Raw genomic sequence first — 15,425 nt, 5'->3', positions numbered from 1 at the left:
CATTTCTAATGTTGGTGTAATACAAATAAGTTATTTCTAAATTGTTTTTTGGAAATCACTCTGGAGATCACTTTTAATCTTGTTACCGCTTTCTGCAGCAGTCTTTCCTAACCTAACAGGGTTTTAGGTTTTGAATACCATCACCTCCTGCTACTGAATAAGGTTGCAAATATGCTTTTTCATACACTTCTCTTTTGTATACCATTCTTCACAAAAATTTCTGAAAAAGTATTATAATACGTTTCTTAGTGGCATTTCTGCTTGGTGAAGAAATTACCTTTAAGAGTATATCCAAGAGCAAAAAGATTTATATTTAGGTGGGAACGGAGGTAAGGATAGAAATATTCTACTAGCCATTGCCTACAAATGAAAAAGACTTCTCCAACATTAAGTATTAGCTTCTGTGTAAAAGTCCACAAAACTTGATTTTTATTTTTTTTCTAAATACATTTTTTTCCTTTTTGTTTTGTTCTCTTAGCTAATTAATGCCAATATACAAAACAGAAGCCCTAAGCCAGGGCCCACTGCACATGAACAAGAACTTGGTTTTTTCTTGGAAACGGGACTTCAAAGAGCACATGTTTTATATTTCAAGAATGGGTAAGATTTGATTCTCCTTTTTTTTTGTTTGCTCTTTTGTTTAGGTTTTGTATTTGTGATCTAACCGGGCATCATCATTTTTATCAATTGTGGATTGTGTAGTCATGATGCCTAACATTAATAAAGTAGTAACATTTTGATTGAAATAGTAAGGCTGCCCATATTGTATTTATTTACACATTGTAAAATAATTTAATCAAAGTATATTAAACAGAAAGCATTTTATATTTTTACTTACTAAATGTGAGAACTTAAAATACCTTAAACTTTAACTATTTGAAATTGCTTTTACTTTATTACTAGACGCTGTTAGAAAGTGATTGACAACATATTGAAACTCTTGATTTTTATAATTTTGATTTTGTAATTTTTTCCAAATCTCTTCAGTTATCACTTATTTTAACATTATGCTGCAGGATAAATGTGCATGAAGATCAACAGTATGTATACAAGTATACAATCTCCATTGTACCTGCTCTATAGATCCTTTTAGATTGTGCGTGGGAGATCCTTTTTATTTTATTTTAAATAAGGCTTCCCTTAAAAGCCTAAAAATAAATTCTGGTATTACAGAAAATGAAAAAAGGAATACAACTCTCCATTTTTAAGAGCTTCAAAACTTGGCACAAATGTTTTTTAAGTACATTTCTGACATTTGTTGTTGAAATCACATAGTTTAAAAATTTGTTTGCAGGGCTTCTTATTTTACTAGGAAAATGTGGTTTGATTGAAATATTGGAACTCTTGATAGGACTACTGTTTCATACCAAAAACGTTTCTTATTCTTTCAAATAAACAGGAGATGAAGGGAGATCATGCAGTGTCTGTAAAGAGTTTGAGATTTTAATGTACTGATGGTAGGGTGACAAAAAGCTATCCAGGTTTTCAAACGGTTCAGGGATTTCAGCATGGAAATGATCACTAAGCTTTTGAAATCTCATTCTTAAAGTAATGAAGTAGTGCTGCAATAACACATGATCTGAGAGTTACATTTTAGTTCTGTTTTCATCATTTGATTGCAGGAGGAGTGAAATGTTCTGAAAGTTAATTTTTTTCATTTACCAGAGCTAAAAATAAAATTTCTGTTTTCATGCCTGCACAAAAGATAAATAAAATATATGTAGAGAAAGAATCCCAGTGGCAATCGTGGTTAAGAATAAGCTAAAAATTCCACATTTTGGAGAATTTTGATTGAAGGCCAGGAATGGAAATGGTCCATTTAATCTGACATGTTGTGCCTAAAAGCAATCAGCAATAGGCATAGCAGATGAAGATTAATTAAGAAAACAAAAAACAACCCCACAAAAAAGTCATGCAGTGGGTTATTAAGCAACATCCAGCCCATAGGAATGTTTTTCCCTGACCATATCAGTTGGTCTGGTGTGAACTTTGACAGGTTGATTGTGTTCCGTGTACACTTTAATCCTTCACAATGAAGCTGGTGGTGTTCTTGTTACCTCCTACGTAAGCATATAATCTTTTTTGCAGTCTTCAGTACAATGGTCGCTTGCCGTTTACAAGCTAATTACACATTATATATTTAATTTTAAATTTCTTCTTCCAGTTTCATTGGCCAGTGCTACTTTTTTTTGTGGTACGAGAGGAAGCGAGGTGTTAGGAAAAATAGCTCTGTGCCAATCATTATATTACATATTCCTGCCATTATATCCTTTAGTTTCCTTTCTTAATTTAGAGCCAATCCCAATTCTTTCAAGATTTCCTATTATGGTCATTGTTTCAGGCTGCTAGTTATGTTGCTGCTTTTATGGGTCCCTTCTTTGTTTTTTTTAGTTTTTAACTTGGGTTTACCAGAACTGAACAGAACTTTAAATATATACTTTTCTAATAGTGACAAATTTATAGCATGTGTTTTAATAAATTTCTTTTAAGGATGCTTCGCTTGGTTTTTAAATTTGTCATCTCTCCTGATGTTAGGTTTATAGAAATTAGATTCAAGATCTTTCCATTGAGCTTTGCAATATACTTCACGCTTGAATTTAATCTAAAATTGTAAAGATTATATGAACATTTTCAAGGAGAAGAAATGTAGATATCTTTAATATAGGCAGTTTAGAAACTGAAACATTTCTTTTAAATAAACTTTTTCTGCAGTTGAAGCTGTAGATGTTAAAAGGGCTTCAGTCCTGTGGAGGAGGCAGGGAATCACTAGAGTTTAACTGCTTGTGAGTGATGGGGGAGAAGGAGAAGAGGAAAAGTGTGCCTGTCTGTTTTTACAGGCAGACTAAATCTGCTATTCATGTTGCAATGCAGTGGAATCTCTTATTTGTGTATGCTCATGAAGTGAGGCTGACACTCAGAAGAGTTGAAACTAAAATAAAATTCCTTTCACCAGACTATAACCTGGCATTGGTTTGAGTCAGTTCAAATGTTATCTTGTTACCAGCATAGTGGCTATAGTAATTTATACGTTAGAGCATGCTTAAAGGTCTGCGTAGATGTCTGTGCATAAATCATACGGATTTTTTGGTGGGTTTTTAGACTTCATTTCCCCTCCAATGAGTACTAATAAACATCTCTCAAAATCTGCTGGAGAATTCAATTTGTCTGAAGTCCTCTTGTTACGGAGTGGGTTTTTGTTGTTCTATATCTAGGGGTCAGTTGGCTAATCACTGCTTTTAATTACACTTCTTCCACTAGAAGTGGAAGCATCATTTTTGTGCATGTGTCAGTTACAAACTAGAAAAGCAAATAAGATAACTTTTATACTAGCTGGAAGAGCATAATTTTAGCAGTAATGTGGAGAGTATTGCTGCCTACCCAGAAAGCCAGTTGATCCACTTTAAATTTCCCCTTTGTTCACTAACTGTACAGAGATTTTCTTTTAAGCCAAGAAATCAAGTTTTTGTAGAGGTTTAAGTGACTATCTTTCAGGTATGCATTATCTTGTATGAAAAACTAGAAAGTGTTTGAAACCTAACTTAGCCTAACTGCTGAGTGCTGGCATTTTGAAAATACATGGAAAAGCAATTACCTAAAAAAAAAACCAAAACAAAACAAGTGGCAATAGTCTGAATGGAAGAATGTTATTTTAGTGCTCTATTAAGACACAAATCTGAAATTAATGTTTTCTTCCAAAGTGTACAGAATTTTAGTAAAGAATCAAACTGCGTACCCATTTTTCACTTGGGAGCAGAGGAACGTTTCAGCTTGGAAATGAGTAACAAAGAAGTTGAGGAAGCTGTTCTAAAACTTAAAGTAGAGTTTATGTGCTTTTTAAAAAACATTCTGAAATATGTAACTTTAAATGACTTTCAGGCTGATTATGCAACTTCCATTTAGTCTAGTAGTTGCTTTGTAATTTCAAATTGAAGTTCAAAGTCCTGATGTTGTTCCAAGAAAAGCTATGAGCATAGGAACTTTGACATTAGTACTTTAACATAGCTATTTTCAAGTAAAATGCTCCTGAAAGGACAGCAATTTACGTACCCAGTAATCCTTCTATCCTAGTATTTGCTTTGTGTTAACATTATGAGATAAACAAGACAAACTTAAATTGTGAATGGTTTTTATTTTTTAGCTAGTAGTGTTCAGAAATATACTGGAAGTGTATGCTCTTAAAGCAAAAGAGCTTTCTGACTGGAGTCTAAAATCAGGTGGCTGTCATGTGAAAACCAGACTTAGCTAGCTTTCAGAGCTCTTTTTTGTGGCTTCTCCTATATTTCGCCCCCTCTCCAAGGATATTGCTCTGTCAGAGTCCAGGATCCAGACTGCAGTTTGGTCTAATCTCCATCATGGTTCACATGCTGAATCAAAGCCTGAGGAACCTGGACCAGATCTGTACTCCTCATGGTGCCGTTACCTGTGCTGGCACAGCTGCAGTGAAGCACGACCTTCCCAGCCTTCTCCATGAACTTGATTCTCAGAGGCTGGCTTTTTCTCAGTAGAAAATTACACCCTCCCCAAAACAAAACAAAACAAAAAAACCCAACCAGTTTTTCTGCATATAATTGATTTTTATTGGGTTACAAAATGTGTGACAAGCACAACAGGGGAAAAAACCTCCTTAGAGTTACTCACGTAAGGGACTTGTCTACGTAGAAGTTGTTTCTTTTATCTATTTTTCTTTTTCCACCATAACACAAATAGGAATACCATAGGAATATAGCTTTCATGTTAGTAAGTGAGGGTGAGTGGATGGAAGACAATCCATAAGTACTTTTGTTGCACATATATACCTATACAGCGCTCACATGTAAATGCTTGACATAAATGCACATCAAGACACTGTATGACCAGCTGTCCACTGTATTAGAATATAGCGCTAGCTACCCATCACTCTCTGAATCTGTTGAGATCTTGTTGCATATCCTGCATCGGTCTCAAAACAAATTGGTCATTAAATAAAGAATAGAAAGTAAGATGAAATTCAAAAACATTGAAATCCTACGAAGTATCGCATTGTTTATATGTGAGATACCACTGCTGTATTGGAAAGTAAACTGGAAATTACTTCTGTTGCAGTTTTCAAAACAACTTTGTCCTGGAGATAAGTACTTTCATGTTTGTGTGGTTAGGAAACTAAGGCAGAATATATTCAAGATAGAGACAGAAATCACTGTTCTGTGATTGCTAACAAAAATGTGGTTTCAAAGGATATTTTAATATCTGTCATATCAGACGCTTTCCCCATACTTATTTAAGATACTCTTCTCACTCTGTTAGTTTTCATTGAAAAAACAGAATCTATTTGAATGTGAGGGGAAATTATTATTCCTTCAGATATTCAGAAAAAAATATCCATCAACAATGCTTTCTCTTTCAATCCGTGTTGTGTGCTTATTGCTCAGAATTGTGTCTTAACTTCAAGAGTTTAAAATAAGATTCCACTGTGAAGTTAAAGATGGAAAATCTGGCAGTTTTACATGGAGGACTAAGGTGGATATAAACATGAAGGAATCGCTTTTATTCAAAATAATCTCAAATAACCTTTGTAATAATAAGTTATACAAAGCACACTGAAAAAGTAATGTTAGTATCTGAGTTGATCTTGAATTTTGATAATTTTAATAATGTGCAGTTGGAATTCTGACTCTAGCTCACTTTTTCCGAGACAATACTTAGCATTTTTTAGCCCATGTACAAGTCTTGCTGACTGTGGCTGTTGCTTGCATTTGCAAGCATCAAATTCAAGGTTTTGGTTTTATGTTGTGTTGTGATGGGCAGCAAACAAAATGGTATTGGAGCCTTAAATTGGGGAGGGAATATTTTTGTCCCTCCCTTGCAACTTGTAAGATATGCATTTATAGGATCATACAGGTTGAAAGGGACTCCGAGGGGCCGTCTGGGCCAAACCTCTGCTCAAAACATGGCCAGTGCAGAGCAGCTTGCTCGGGGCCTTGGCCAGTTCTTCTGTGTGTCACCAAAGATGGAGGTTCAAATTCTGATGAAGTTTGGGGCTTAGGTGTTTTGTGAACAATATTCATGAGATATATCACCTGAATGTGAGCTGCAGTAACCTACAACTAATTAAGTCTTTTGAGTTTCTGTTAATACTGATTTTTCTCTAAAGGACAGTTAGTTGCTGTACCTGGATGATAGTTATTTTCACCAAGAGAAAGATTTTGTTCTATGAATGTAGCATTTGGCCATTTCTGTTAAAGCTTTAGTAATAGTTTAGCATGGAGCTTTTCAGGGTTTTGGATTACTGGTTACTAATTACATCAGTTCTTTTTTCATATTGAAATCATGTTTTTGAACTGATTAAATATTATGGAAGCTGTCGGTTTTAACTGCAAAAATGTTGATTGACCCTGTTAACTTCAAAAGGAGGAAATTAGCAGGTAGGAGGACTAACTGGTGCTAGGTTTCTTTATGATAGTAGTAGAAAGTGATTTGCTAAGCATTAAGGTAAGTTTGCCAAGGAAAGAGTGCATGTGTTTTGGTCACAGTGGTGATAAAGGGAACTGGCTCTTGGAAGAACTAGGAGACTAATAATGTACAGAGCTCTGAAGAAAAAAAAAAAAGACTAGTACTAATTGACGATCCATCTTTATTTTAAATAGTAATAACTATTCATAAGCTATCTTTGCAAAGAGTTACCGAATTACGTTATTTGACTCTTCAACACTTAAGCTGTAGGCAGTGCTGTAGCATTCAAATTGTAACAGTGTGTTTCTATTCAAAAATCAGTGAACAGAAGACTGGTACAGTGCCAAGAAAAACTGAATGCTGTGCAGGTGTTTGAGGCTGTGTGTGTCTGTTTTCATTTGTTATTGAGATTAAAAGCATTTGAAAACTCATCAATTCTTTCAAAGTATCCATTACTCAAATTATTTCCTTGTCATTGGCCAAACAATTTACAAAGTTGTTTCTAATTTTTTAAGATAAAAAGCAGTATTAGACTGACCGTGGTGAGTATTCACTGCTGTGAGTACCTTGGAGACATAATACATTTACAGAAATGCTAGCCACCAGCTGAAGCTTGGAAGGCAGGCAAGCTTTACTTTTATGTATTCAGGTGAATACTGGAAAATTCCCCTTCCCACCTCCTGATTTCCACGTCCTTTCCTTTTAAAATATGTAACCACCAGGATAATGTGTTACACAGCTGGTTTACTGAGGATTGCTTGTAATTTTTTTTTTTTTTTTTTTTGTTGACATGCAGGCATTTTGGTGTTTGTACTGAAATAGTTTTGATTGGGTTTGGTACACCTCTTAGATCTGACCTTTTCTGCCTCCCAAATTCCCCTTCCAATGCTGGCCCGCTTTCCCAAATGACCGTTTTCTGAGTGCCCATTTGATACGCTGTATTTTAAGCATGAGAAGGTGAAGGTAATACTTCCTTCTCTGGGTGTATGGTAGTGCCCTTGTGCATTTTATTTCTGTCCTGTGTATAAGCATAGTGCGTGTGTATAAATAATTTTGACAAAATTTCGGTGCGTTTTTGTTTACTAAATCCCCTCGTTACAGCAGCGTGGGTATTTTAAAACAGAGTTTCTTTGGAAACAGGTAGCTCCTCAGAGATGACACTCAAACAGATGCATGCCTGGTAAGCAGCTCAGCAGTGAAGTAATCTCATTTACTTCACTGTGATATTTTTATAAGACTATTGGCAGGATGTTTTATAAAGGTGGTCTTATGTTCTCCTTCCTGAAAGAACTGTTGCTGTAAGCCTCATGCTTAGGAATGCTGCATGAATTCTTACTGGCAGTGAATGAACAGAGGAGGAGAATAAAGAAAGGTGATAATTAACAAATATTCTGCTTGTATGTTTTGAAGTATTTGAATATGATTTTCTTTCCAGAAAGTGTTGTCCCTGTTTGTAGATACAACTCACATTTTGTGTGTTGTATATAGTATGAATTTGGGGAGTTTTGGCTCTCTTTCCCTGCCTTTCCCCAAGTTAATGTATTCAATTACATTGAATGCTGGTTCATGATTAATTTGAAGAGTATAAAAATAAAAGACAGCTTAGTAAGCATTTTCAGAATTGCCATTGTGTGCAAAAGAGGAAAGGAAATCTTGTCCTCCATTCTACTTTGTTTTTTTAGTATAATAGCCTGATAGCAAATACAAGAGTTGGCAATAAAAGGACAAAACTCTTATTAACTATACTGATGAATAAATGGCACATAAACAACTTAAAGTAGTGGAAAACTGTGCGTGTTCTTCTGATTTTAATACCTCTAGCTAACTAGAAGCAGTAGCTTCAAAATTAAACATCTCCAGGGGTTACCAAGAGAGTTAGAAAATCAACAGAGGTTCGATAACCTCTTGTTTTGTTTTGTTTTGTTTTGTTTTTCTTTTCTTTTTTCCTTCTCCCTCCCCTGGTTCATTTTCATTATCATTTTTCACACTTATGTATTGCTGTTTTCACACTGCTGTCCAATATATTATTCTTTGGCTTTCATGTTGGACAGGCATACAGTGTCAATGAATCCCCCCTTCACAAATCAGCTTAATTCTTCATAGGTGTTGCCCCTAGTTTGCTTTCATTGCAAGGGTGGCTCTCTATTCCTCTCACCCTTTCTCTTCTTCGGTGTCACCACTGGGAAGGCTGAACAGGATTTGGCCTTGTTTGTCATTGCTCAGCAGTGTCTCTGGTTAAATATTTGATCTGTTGCTTCAGATTAGCTGTTTGGGTTCAATCAAATGTTTCGTTGATGCAACCCAGCTGTTTTGTTGCTGCTTAAAATCTTGTGTCTTATCAGAGTATACTTACTTTATGGTTTCTGCTGCTGATTTCTGACCTTTGAATCTTTAAGACAGGTTGTAAAACCATGCCCATGTTGGTCACTCTGCTGAAATTCTCCATGCTTTTATCAGGCTTGATATTAAACTGAGTGGCCTCCTAGGTCTTCAGTTTGGTATTCTAAACAAAATCACTGTTGGTGCTTCACATTCTTCCTTCTAGTTCTGTAGGAGTTTTTATATATTTTTAAATATAGATAAAATAACTTTATAAAGTTTATGACCATACAAATTGACTGATGTGTAATACAATATTAAATAGTTACCAGAGTAAATTCTATTTACTTTATTCCCTCTGTTAACTTATTTCCTTAGTAAAACTTCCTGGCATGTTTAGCACTTTCTTCTTGTGAATTCAAGAATAGGCTTTTTTTGTTTATGATTTTCTTTGGCACCTTCTTAATCTACCCCCATTTCTTCCTCTGACTAGATCTCTGCTTGAAAGGAGAAACTTGCAAAATAATAGGAGATAAAGGGCAAGACTTCTAATACAGTCTGTCTCCAGTAACTGGAGAAGTCCTTTTATGAATCCGGTCTTTGTGCCTTAATAGTTGAATCTGGTACTTAGCGTATACACATGCACATATATACATGTATGTAGTGTGCTGTACATATACACTTATATGAAAGAACATTCTGAGGAGGAGCTGACGTGGTAGTGTCAAGAGAAGTAGTAAACAAAATGTGTAGCATCCTGACACTGTAAAGTGAAGTTACCTGCTCTCATCTTCCCCATACCTGCACTCCTGGTATGCATTTTTCTTGTTTGCTTTTTGCTGGTTCAGGTATTTGTTTGGCTCTTCTGTGGAGTCATCTCATTCTCCAAAACAGCAGAAAACAAACAGAAAAGAAATTACTGCTTTCTGTCATTTTAGTGAGATGAATTGATTCACTGGAAGGTGTGATAATGACTGGTGTGGTTGTGAGAAAAGAGATAGGGCCATGCAAGTGAGAGTAGGAAGATGTGAAGAAGGAAGAATGGTGGAAAAAGGGAACAAACACCAAGACAGGGGAATGAGGAGAATAAGACCTTCCTCTTTCAGTAGCGAACCATTAGGTAGACTTAGCTACCAGTGGAACTGCAGTCTAGGCAGTAAGTGTTTTCATTTTGAATGCATGAATGCAAGAATTGCTGCTTGATTGGGCTGTTTCAAATACCTAGGCTCGTGTAGCTGTAACGGCACACTGAAGATGTTTCATTTATAAGCCCAAACGTCAATCAGGAACCTTCAAGCATCAAGCAAACATGATCTTCTGTAGTGAATTTGAGATACCTGGGATTTTTCTGTCTGCATGAGTTAACAATGAGTAAAACGAGAAATGTATCATGATACTTTTTTTTTTTTTTTATTGAAGAGTGCTTAAAAAATTAGTAGTTTTGATTCTGGCAGGAAATAAAGGATTTTCTACATGTAATTCAGAAAGTAATGCCCAGTGATAAGCAATGTTTTGTGGAAATTATACAGTGTTATGAGAATATTCAAAGTGTGACTATGAAAGAACGAGAGGGAAACCTGAGAGGGAAAACAGAACTGTCTGAATTTGCAACTGTGTTGCCTTTTGGAGATAGATATCTAAACCTTACCAGGATGTTTGCTTCAGGTGACTTGGATTGCATTACATCCATCATTTTTCTAATTGTGGTTAAAATTATGCTTTCCCCCCCCCCTCCCTAAACCTGAGGGAAAACAGACATTAGTCACAACCATGTGAAGCATCATCAGTTGTGCAGAAGACTTAGCATTGTCCATTTGGTCAGACCTTTTAGAAAGTTATTGCAGAAAGCCATAGAATTTCAGTCCTTTTTAATTTTTATTTTTTTTTAAACTCATCTTTGTAGGGCTATATAAAGCAATTGCTCTAGTATGGGAAATGGCATGCCTCAGTATTAGGATGATCTGTTACTGCTAAAGAGTTAATCTCTTGATTTGTCACATTTCTTGCTTTTTGCTATAGTAACTTGATTTGATGTAAAATAATTTCTGGTCTTAATACTGTGTAAATTACTCTTAATCGGCCAAAAGTTAATAGCTGGAGTGTATGGATTTAGATCATTGTTATGGTTTTTTGTAAACATGTCAGTCATACCAAAGTTACTGAAATGCCGCTGTTCTGCTTGGCATGCGCATCAAGAGTTTTGCCTGCCCTTAATCCTTCCCTTTAGAACAAATACCTTTCTTTTCTTTGCTATTTGAATTCTTGGGAGAAGAACCCAAACTTTAAAACCTACAATGTACCATTGAGTTTAAAAACATTGCATTTCTTTTTCTGTATATAAATATAGAGAGAAAAAGAGAGAGAAGGAGAGAGAACACGCATTTGGGAAGTGGGCTCAATTCCAAAAGCAATTTCTGTTTCATCACTTCGATCAAACAATCTAGATCTCATTGTTCTTGGTTTTTCTCCTTTTAAAACATGAATATTTTTTAAATGAGATCTAGTAAGCCTCAGCAACGAGGTAGTAGTTAGGCTAGTATAAGTAACTTAGCCTGTTCACTGGCATGGCTCTGGATATACTCTTCTCTCTTAAATGGGAGAAGTACTGACAATTTAGCCACCAAATTGCAGAGCAGGTGAGGTTTGGTCTAAGCTCACTAAGCAAAAATGTATTCTAATTCCATGTTTAATCTATAAAAAGCAGTGTTAGACTAAATATTTGGGGGTTTTAATTGATAAGCATAAGAGAAATGCCTGACAAACAAAGCTCTTCTCACACTAATGGAGAGGATGTTATCAAAATATGCTGTAAATACAAAGTAAATTAATCTTATCAACCTTTCTGAGGTTAAATTTAAAACATTTCTTTTGTAGCGTGTTTTGAGTATATTGTGATTAGATCTCATTCCCTTTGTTATAAGGAATAGTGTTTGGTTTTTTATCCTAACATCTTTCAAATATAGACTGCTTCTCACTGAGCAGTTTCATTCTTTTCACACTGTGTGTGTGTGTGTGTTTAAAACCACAAAGATAAGAAGTATTTGTCTGGGGTGTGAGGTTTATCTGGACCACTAATGCCAAAGCACTGTGTTGTCTGATGCCAAACATGCTTTTTAAAACCAAGAGACTTCTTGGTGGTGATGGTGACAAATATGTTTGTGCCAGAAGTTTGCTGTTGCTGGCCTACATGCTTATATTCAGGTCTTCTGATCCTGCATTGAAAGTCTGTCCTTACTGCCCCTTAATTTTCTTCCTGCACTTTCCTTGTATCATATCTACAGTTATTGATCTCTCTCTCTCTTTAGGAGTGAACACCTTTGCATAGATGCAGTCAAAATAGTTTCATTATTCTAAACAGAAATGGTGCCTGAAGTTTTCAAAGGAGGATAAAAGTTGATCTTGCATCAGAATAATTAATTAGGTTCTAACATAAATTGTTGGGGTTTAGGGTGCAATTATGTAGACAGAAGGATGCAAATTAGCCCTAAGGGCATCAATCTGTATAGACTTTCAGTAGTAGATTGTACCTGGTTCTCAGTCTTTAACTGGTATAGTGCTACTTAAAGAGTCAAAGTAGTTTGTTTTTTTTTTTTTCCTTGAAGGTTTAAAGCAGTAAACATCTTAATTGGTCTTTAAAAACTAGGAAGATGCAATTCAAAGGGCTTGGCTCCAGCATGTTCTGATGGGCGGCAGTCATATAAACATACACATATGTAACTAGCAGTGTCTATCTGTGGGCTGTCTTTGTCTCGTCTGAAATGACTGAAAATGTGTCAGCTCTGAGTGCATGTTAATGTACCTTAAAATTCCTTGCCTTGAGAATGGAAGGGATCTCAAAGTCATTTACAGACACTGTGAGATGTTGTTTTCTAAGTTAACCTGCCCTTTTGCTCTGGCATTCGATCAGCATGGGTGGAACTGCTAACATGAAGGCACATCGTAGTGAAAAGCAGGTAAAAGTTGTGTGCTTCCTAGGCTAGGCAGGAAAAGTGTGTGCCAGAATAGCCGCCACCCTCTTCTCCCCAATGTTACAAACTGTTAACAAATACAGGAAATGTACTTTGCTAAAAGCAGTGCAGTGTGGAGATCTACCATATTGTTCATGGTATATTTTGCTTCATTATTTGCCTCTCAAAGCATTTAACTCAATTTTTGGGTGATTTAGATTGTAGTTTTGAAGTGTGTTGGGTTTTTTTAGTATACTTCATGTAGAAGATGCTCGACAAATCAGTATTGTGTTTGTGATCGCTTGTGCAGTGGATCAGTGTTAAATGTTTTATGAAGCAAAAACTAATTCTGTATTTTAAGGTTTTTTTTCTTGTACAATCTAACTGCTTTTTCCATGATACAGTAGAACTTCAGTCACAAGTTTCAGTCCCTTGCAGATGCTTATAAAAATGTAATAGGTAACTAACAATGACCTGTCATGAAGCTCTTAAGGATTTTAAAAGTTGCATACTTTTTCATAGAGTTTTTTTTTTGTTCTTGTAACACGTCAAAAAACATAAACTTCATATGGAAAAAAATGCTAATTCCTAAAATTTCATAAGGATTTAGATTATTGTGATTTGAAGTTCTACTACATAGTATATGTTTCATCTGTACTGGGAAATCAGTGTTTCAAGCTGACAAGTTCTTGCTCTTTCTTGACAATTTTGCAGGGAACATTTCAGTTTTCTGGCAAGTCTGTCTGTCTGTTTTTTTAAATCTTGTTATGAGGACACATCTGTGACTTTACAATACGGTCCTTGAGAGAAAGCTCCATTTATAGGAAATACACACTTAGAGCAGAGCAGAGAACTTAAAGCTGGGATTCCAGTGGTCTGGTTTTGGCGCTCTCAAATATTTGGCATGTGGTGTTACTGAATGGTATGTATTTTGGCTTTCCAAAGGTGCTGAAGGTATCCAGCTTCCATTGAGTTCAAAGGTTTTCTTAAAATTTGGCCTACTGACTTTCTGTACTTACTTCATTAGTATATGAAGTTGGTGTAATATTCATTAGCTATTAAGAGGCCTGTCTGTGTGAAATATATAAATAAATATAATCTTTCATGCAGTTGTTTCCATGTTAGATGTATACGCAAGATTAGTTTTCTTTAATATGTACTAACAGGTCACTCTGTGGTCAAGCTCTGCTGTAACGTGGACTTTTTACAAAAAATCATTATTTCTTGTGTGACTGGTGATTATTTCTTTTTAACCAACTGGTAGCATACTTTGACATAACTTTCAACCTGTTCATATAGGTTTTGTTATTTGGAAATGCTAGCTCTTTTTAAATGAGCTTTTATATAAAAGTATTTTAGAAGGTGAACGTGTGCTAGTGAAAGATGTCTGTCTGTGCTGGAGACTAAAGTTTCTGAAATATGCTGATAATCCTTTATTATATAAAACAGAATAGACATGATTGGGGGTTGGACTAGACGACTAGACGACTATTCTATGATTCTATGACCTCTGTCATGTAATCTGAAGAGTAAAATAAATGAGTAGGTCTCTAGGTAAAGTGATAAGAGTTCTACAGTTCTATAGCCAGCTCTCTTGCATCAAAGACTCTGGTTTCAGGTGTTCTGCAACTAAATTTAAAGAAAGTATCTGTGTAAAAATGCTGGCTTTTTTGAATTTGTACAAAGTTGCAATGCAGAAGATCAGTATTTTAAGTATATTTGTAAATAAAGGCATCAGAGTAAGGAAGGCAATTTCAACATCAGCTTTGTAGCGCAGTGCAGTAGTGCTTTTACTTATGAAAAGCTTACATGATATGTAACATTTCTCTTTTGAGTCAGTGTTAGGTAAATGTTATGCAACTTGCACATAAAATCACATCTTAAGATAATACAACTATATGACATAACAGCAATGATTTAACACAAAACATGCTTTTGATCAACTAATTTTGTTTTACAACTAAACAAACAGTGTGTGAAATGACTGTCCTGTTATGTGTTGAGGTTGCAGAATTCAGTTGTTCAGCTCAGCAAAAAGCTAACCCAGTCCTTCACCAGTTCAGAGAAGAACTGTATTAATATGAAATAAAATATCTCAACTGCTTGTAAGTGCAATAAAAAACAAGCTGAGATAACTGATACAGTGATGAGAAAAAGATAAAGCTGTAAGACCATTCAAAATAATCTATTGTTTGAGAAGACAGTTCAGATCTGCTAAAATTGTTAGTATGAATGATGCCTCCTCTCTGAGGGTCTTGAATCTCTCTGCAAAAGCTGTTTAGGCAGCAGAAATGGAAGAAGCATAGATGAAGAAACCTGAGTTGCAGAAGCCATAGCAAAAGCCAGATGTAGTTGAGAACAGAACACTGATCCCCCAGTCGTCTTCTGGCCACACAGTGAGCCTTGCTGTGTTTGTGCTTTCATTACTTTCACTGAGGATTACAAGATTTACTCCTTTTTTATTTCCCTATTTTAAGGTATCAAGAGGCAGCTAAAATGGAAATTTTTTTTTTTCAAAGTTTATACTTCAAAGCCTAATGTAATTGAAAACTAAAACCATTGTAGGAGCAAGAAAAACTTCAGGTTTTTCCCCTTTTGGGGTGGTCACTTCTTACACTTTTCCTTGCTTTCTCTTGAGCTATCTACTGATCATGAAAATGTTTCTTTTTGCAATAAACTGGCAGGGAATGTTGTTATAGTAATCAGTGGTAGGGTTCCCAGATGAATGAA

General features: G+C 35.5%; 1 protein-coding gene across 4 annotated transcripts in view; it reads left to right on the top strand.

The window, feature by feature from the left end:
- The window catches only part of TTC7B (tetratricopeptide repeat domain 7B), a 149,946-nt gene that overhangs the window by 37,253 nt on the left and 97,268 nt on the right, over window positions 1–15,425 (top strand). For all 4 annotated transcript variants that reach the window (XM_076345269.1, XM_076345268.1, XM_076345271.1 and 1 more), the window contains one exon: window positions 479–600. In XM_076345269.1, coding sequence (XP_076201384.1) covers window positions 479–600 — 122 coding nt within the window. The remainder of the gene's footprint in view (window positions 1–478; window positions 601–15,425) is intronic.

The sequence above is a fragment of the Aptenodytes patagonicus genome, chromosome 7 (assembly GCF_965638725.1).
Source record: "Aptenodytes patagonicus chromosome 7, bAptPat1.pri.cur, whole genome shotgun sequence".
NCBI lineage: Eukaryota > Metazoa > Chordata > Aves > Sphenisciformes > Spheniscidae > Aptenodytes > Aptenodytes patagonicus.
This window is presented reverse-complemented; position numbering and strand designations above follow the sequence as displayed.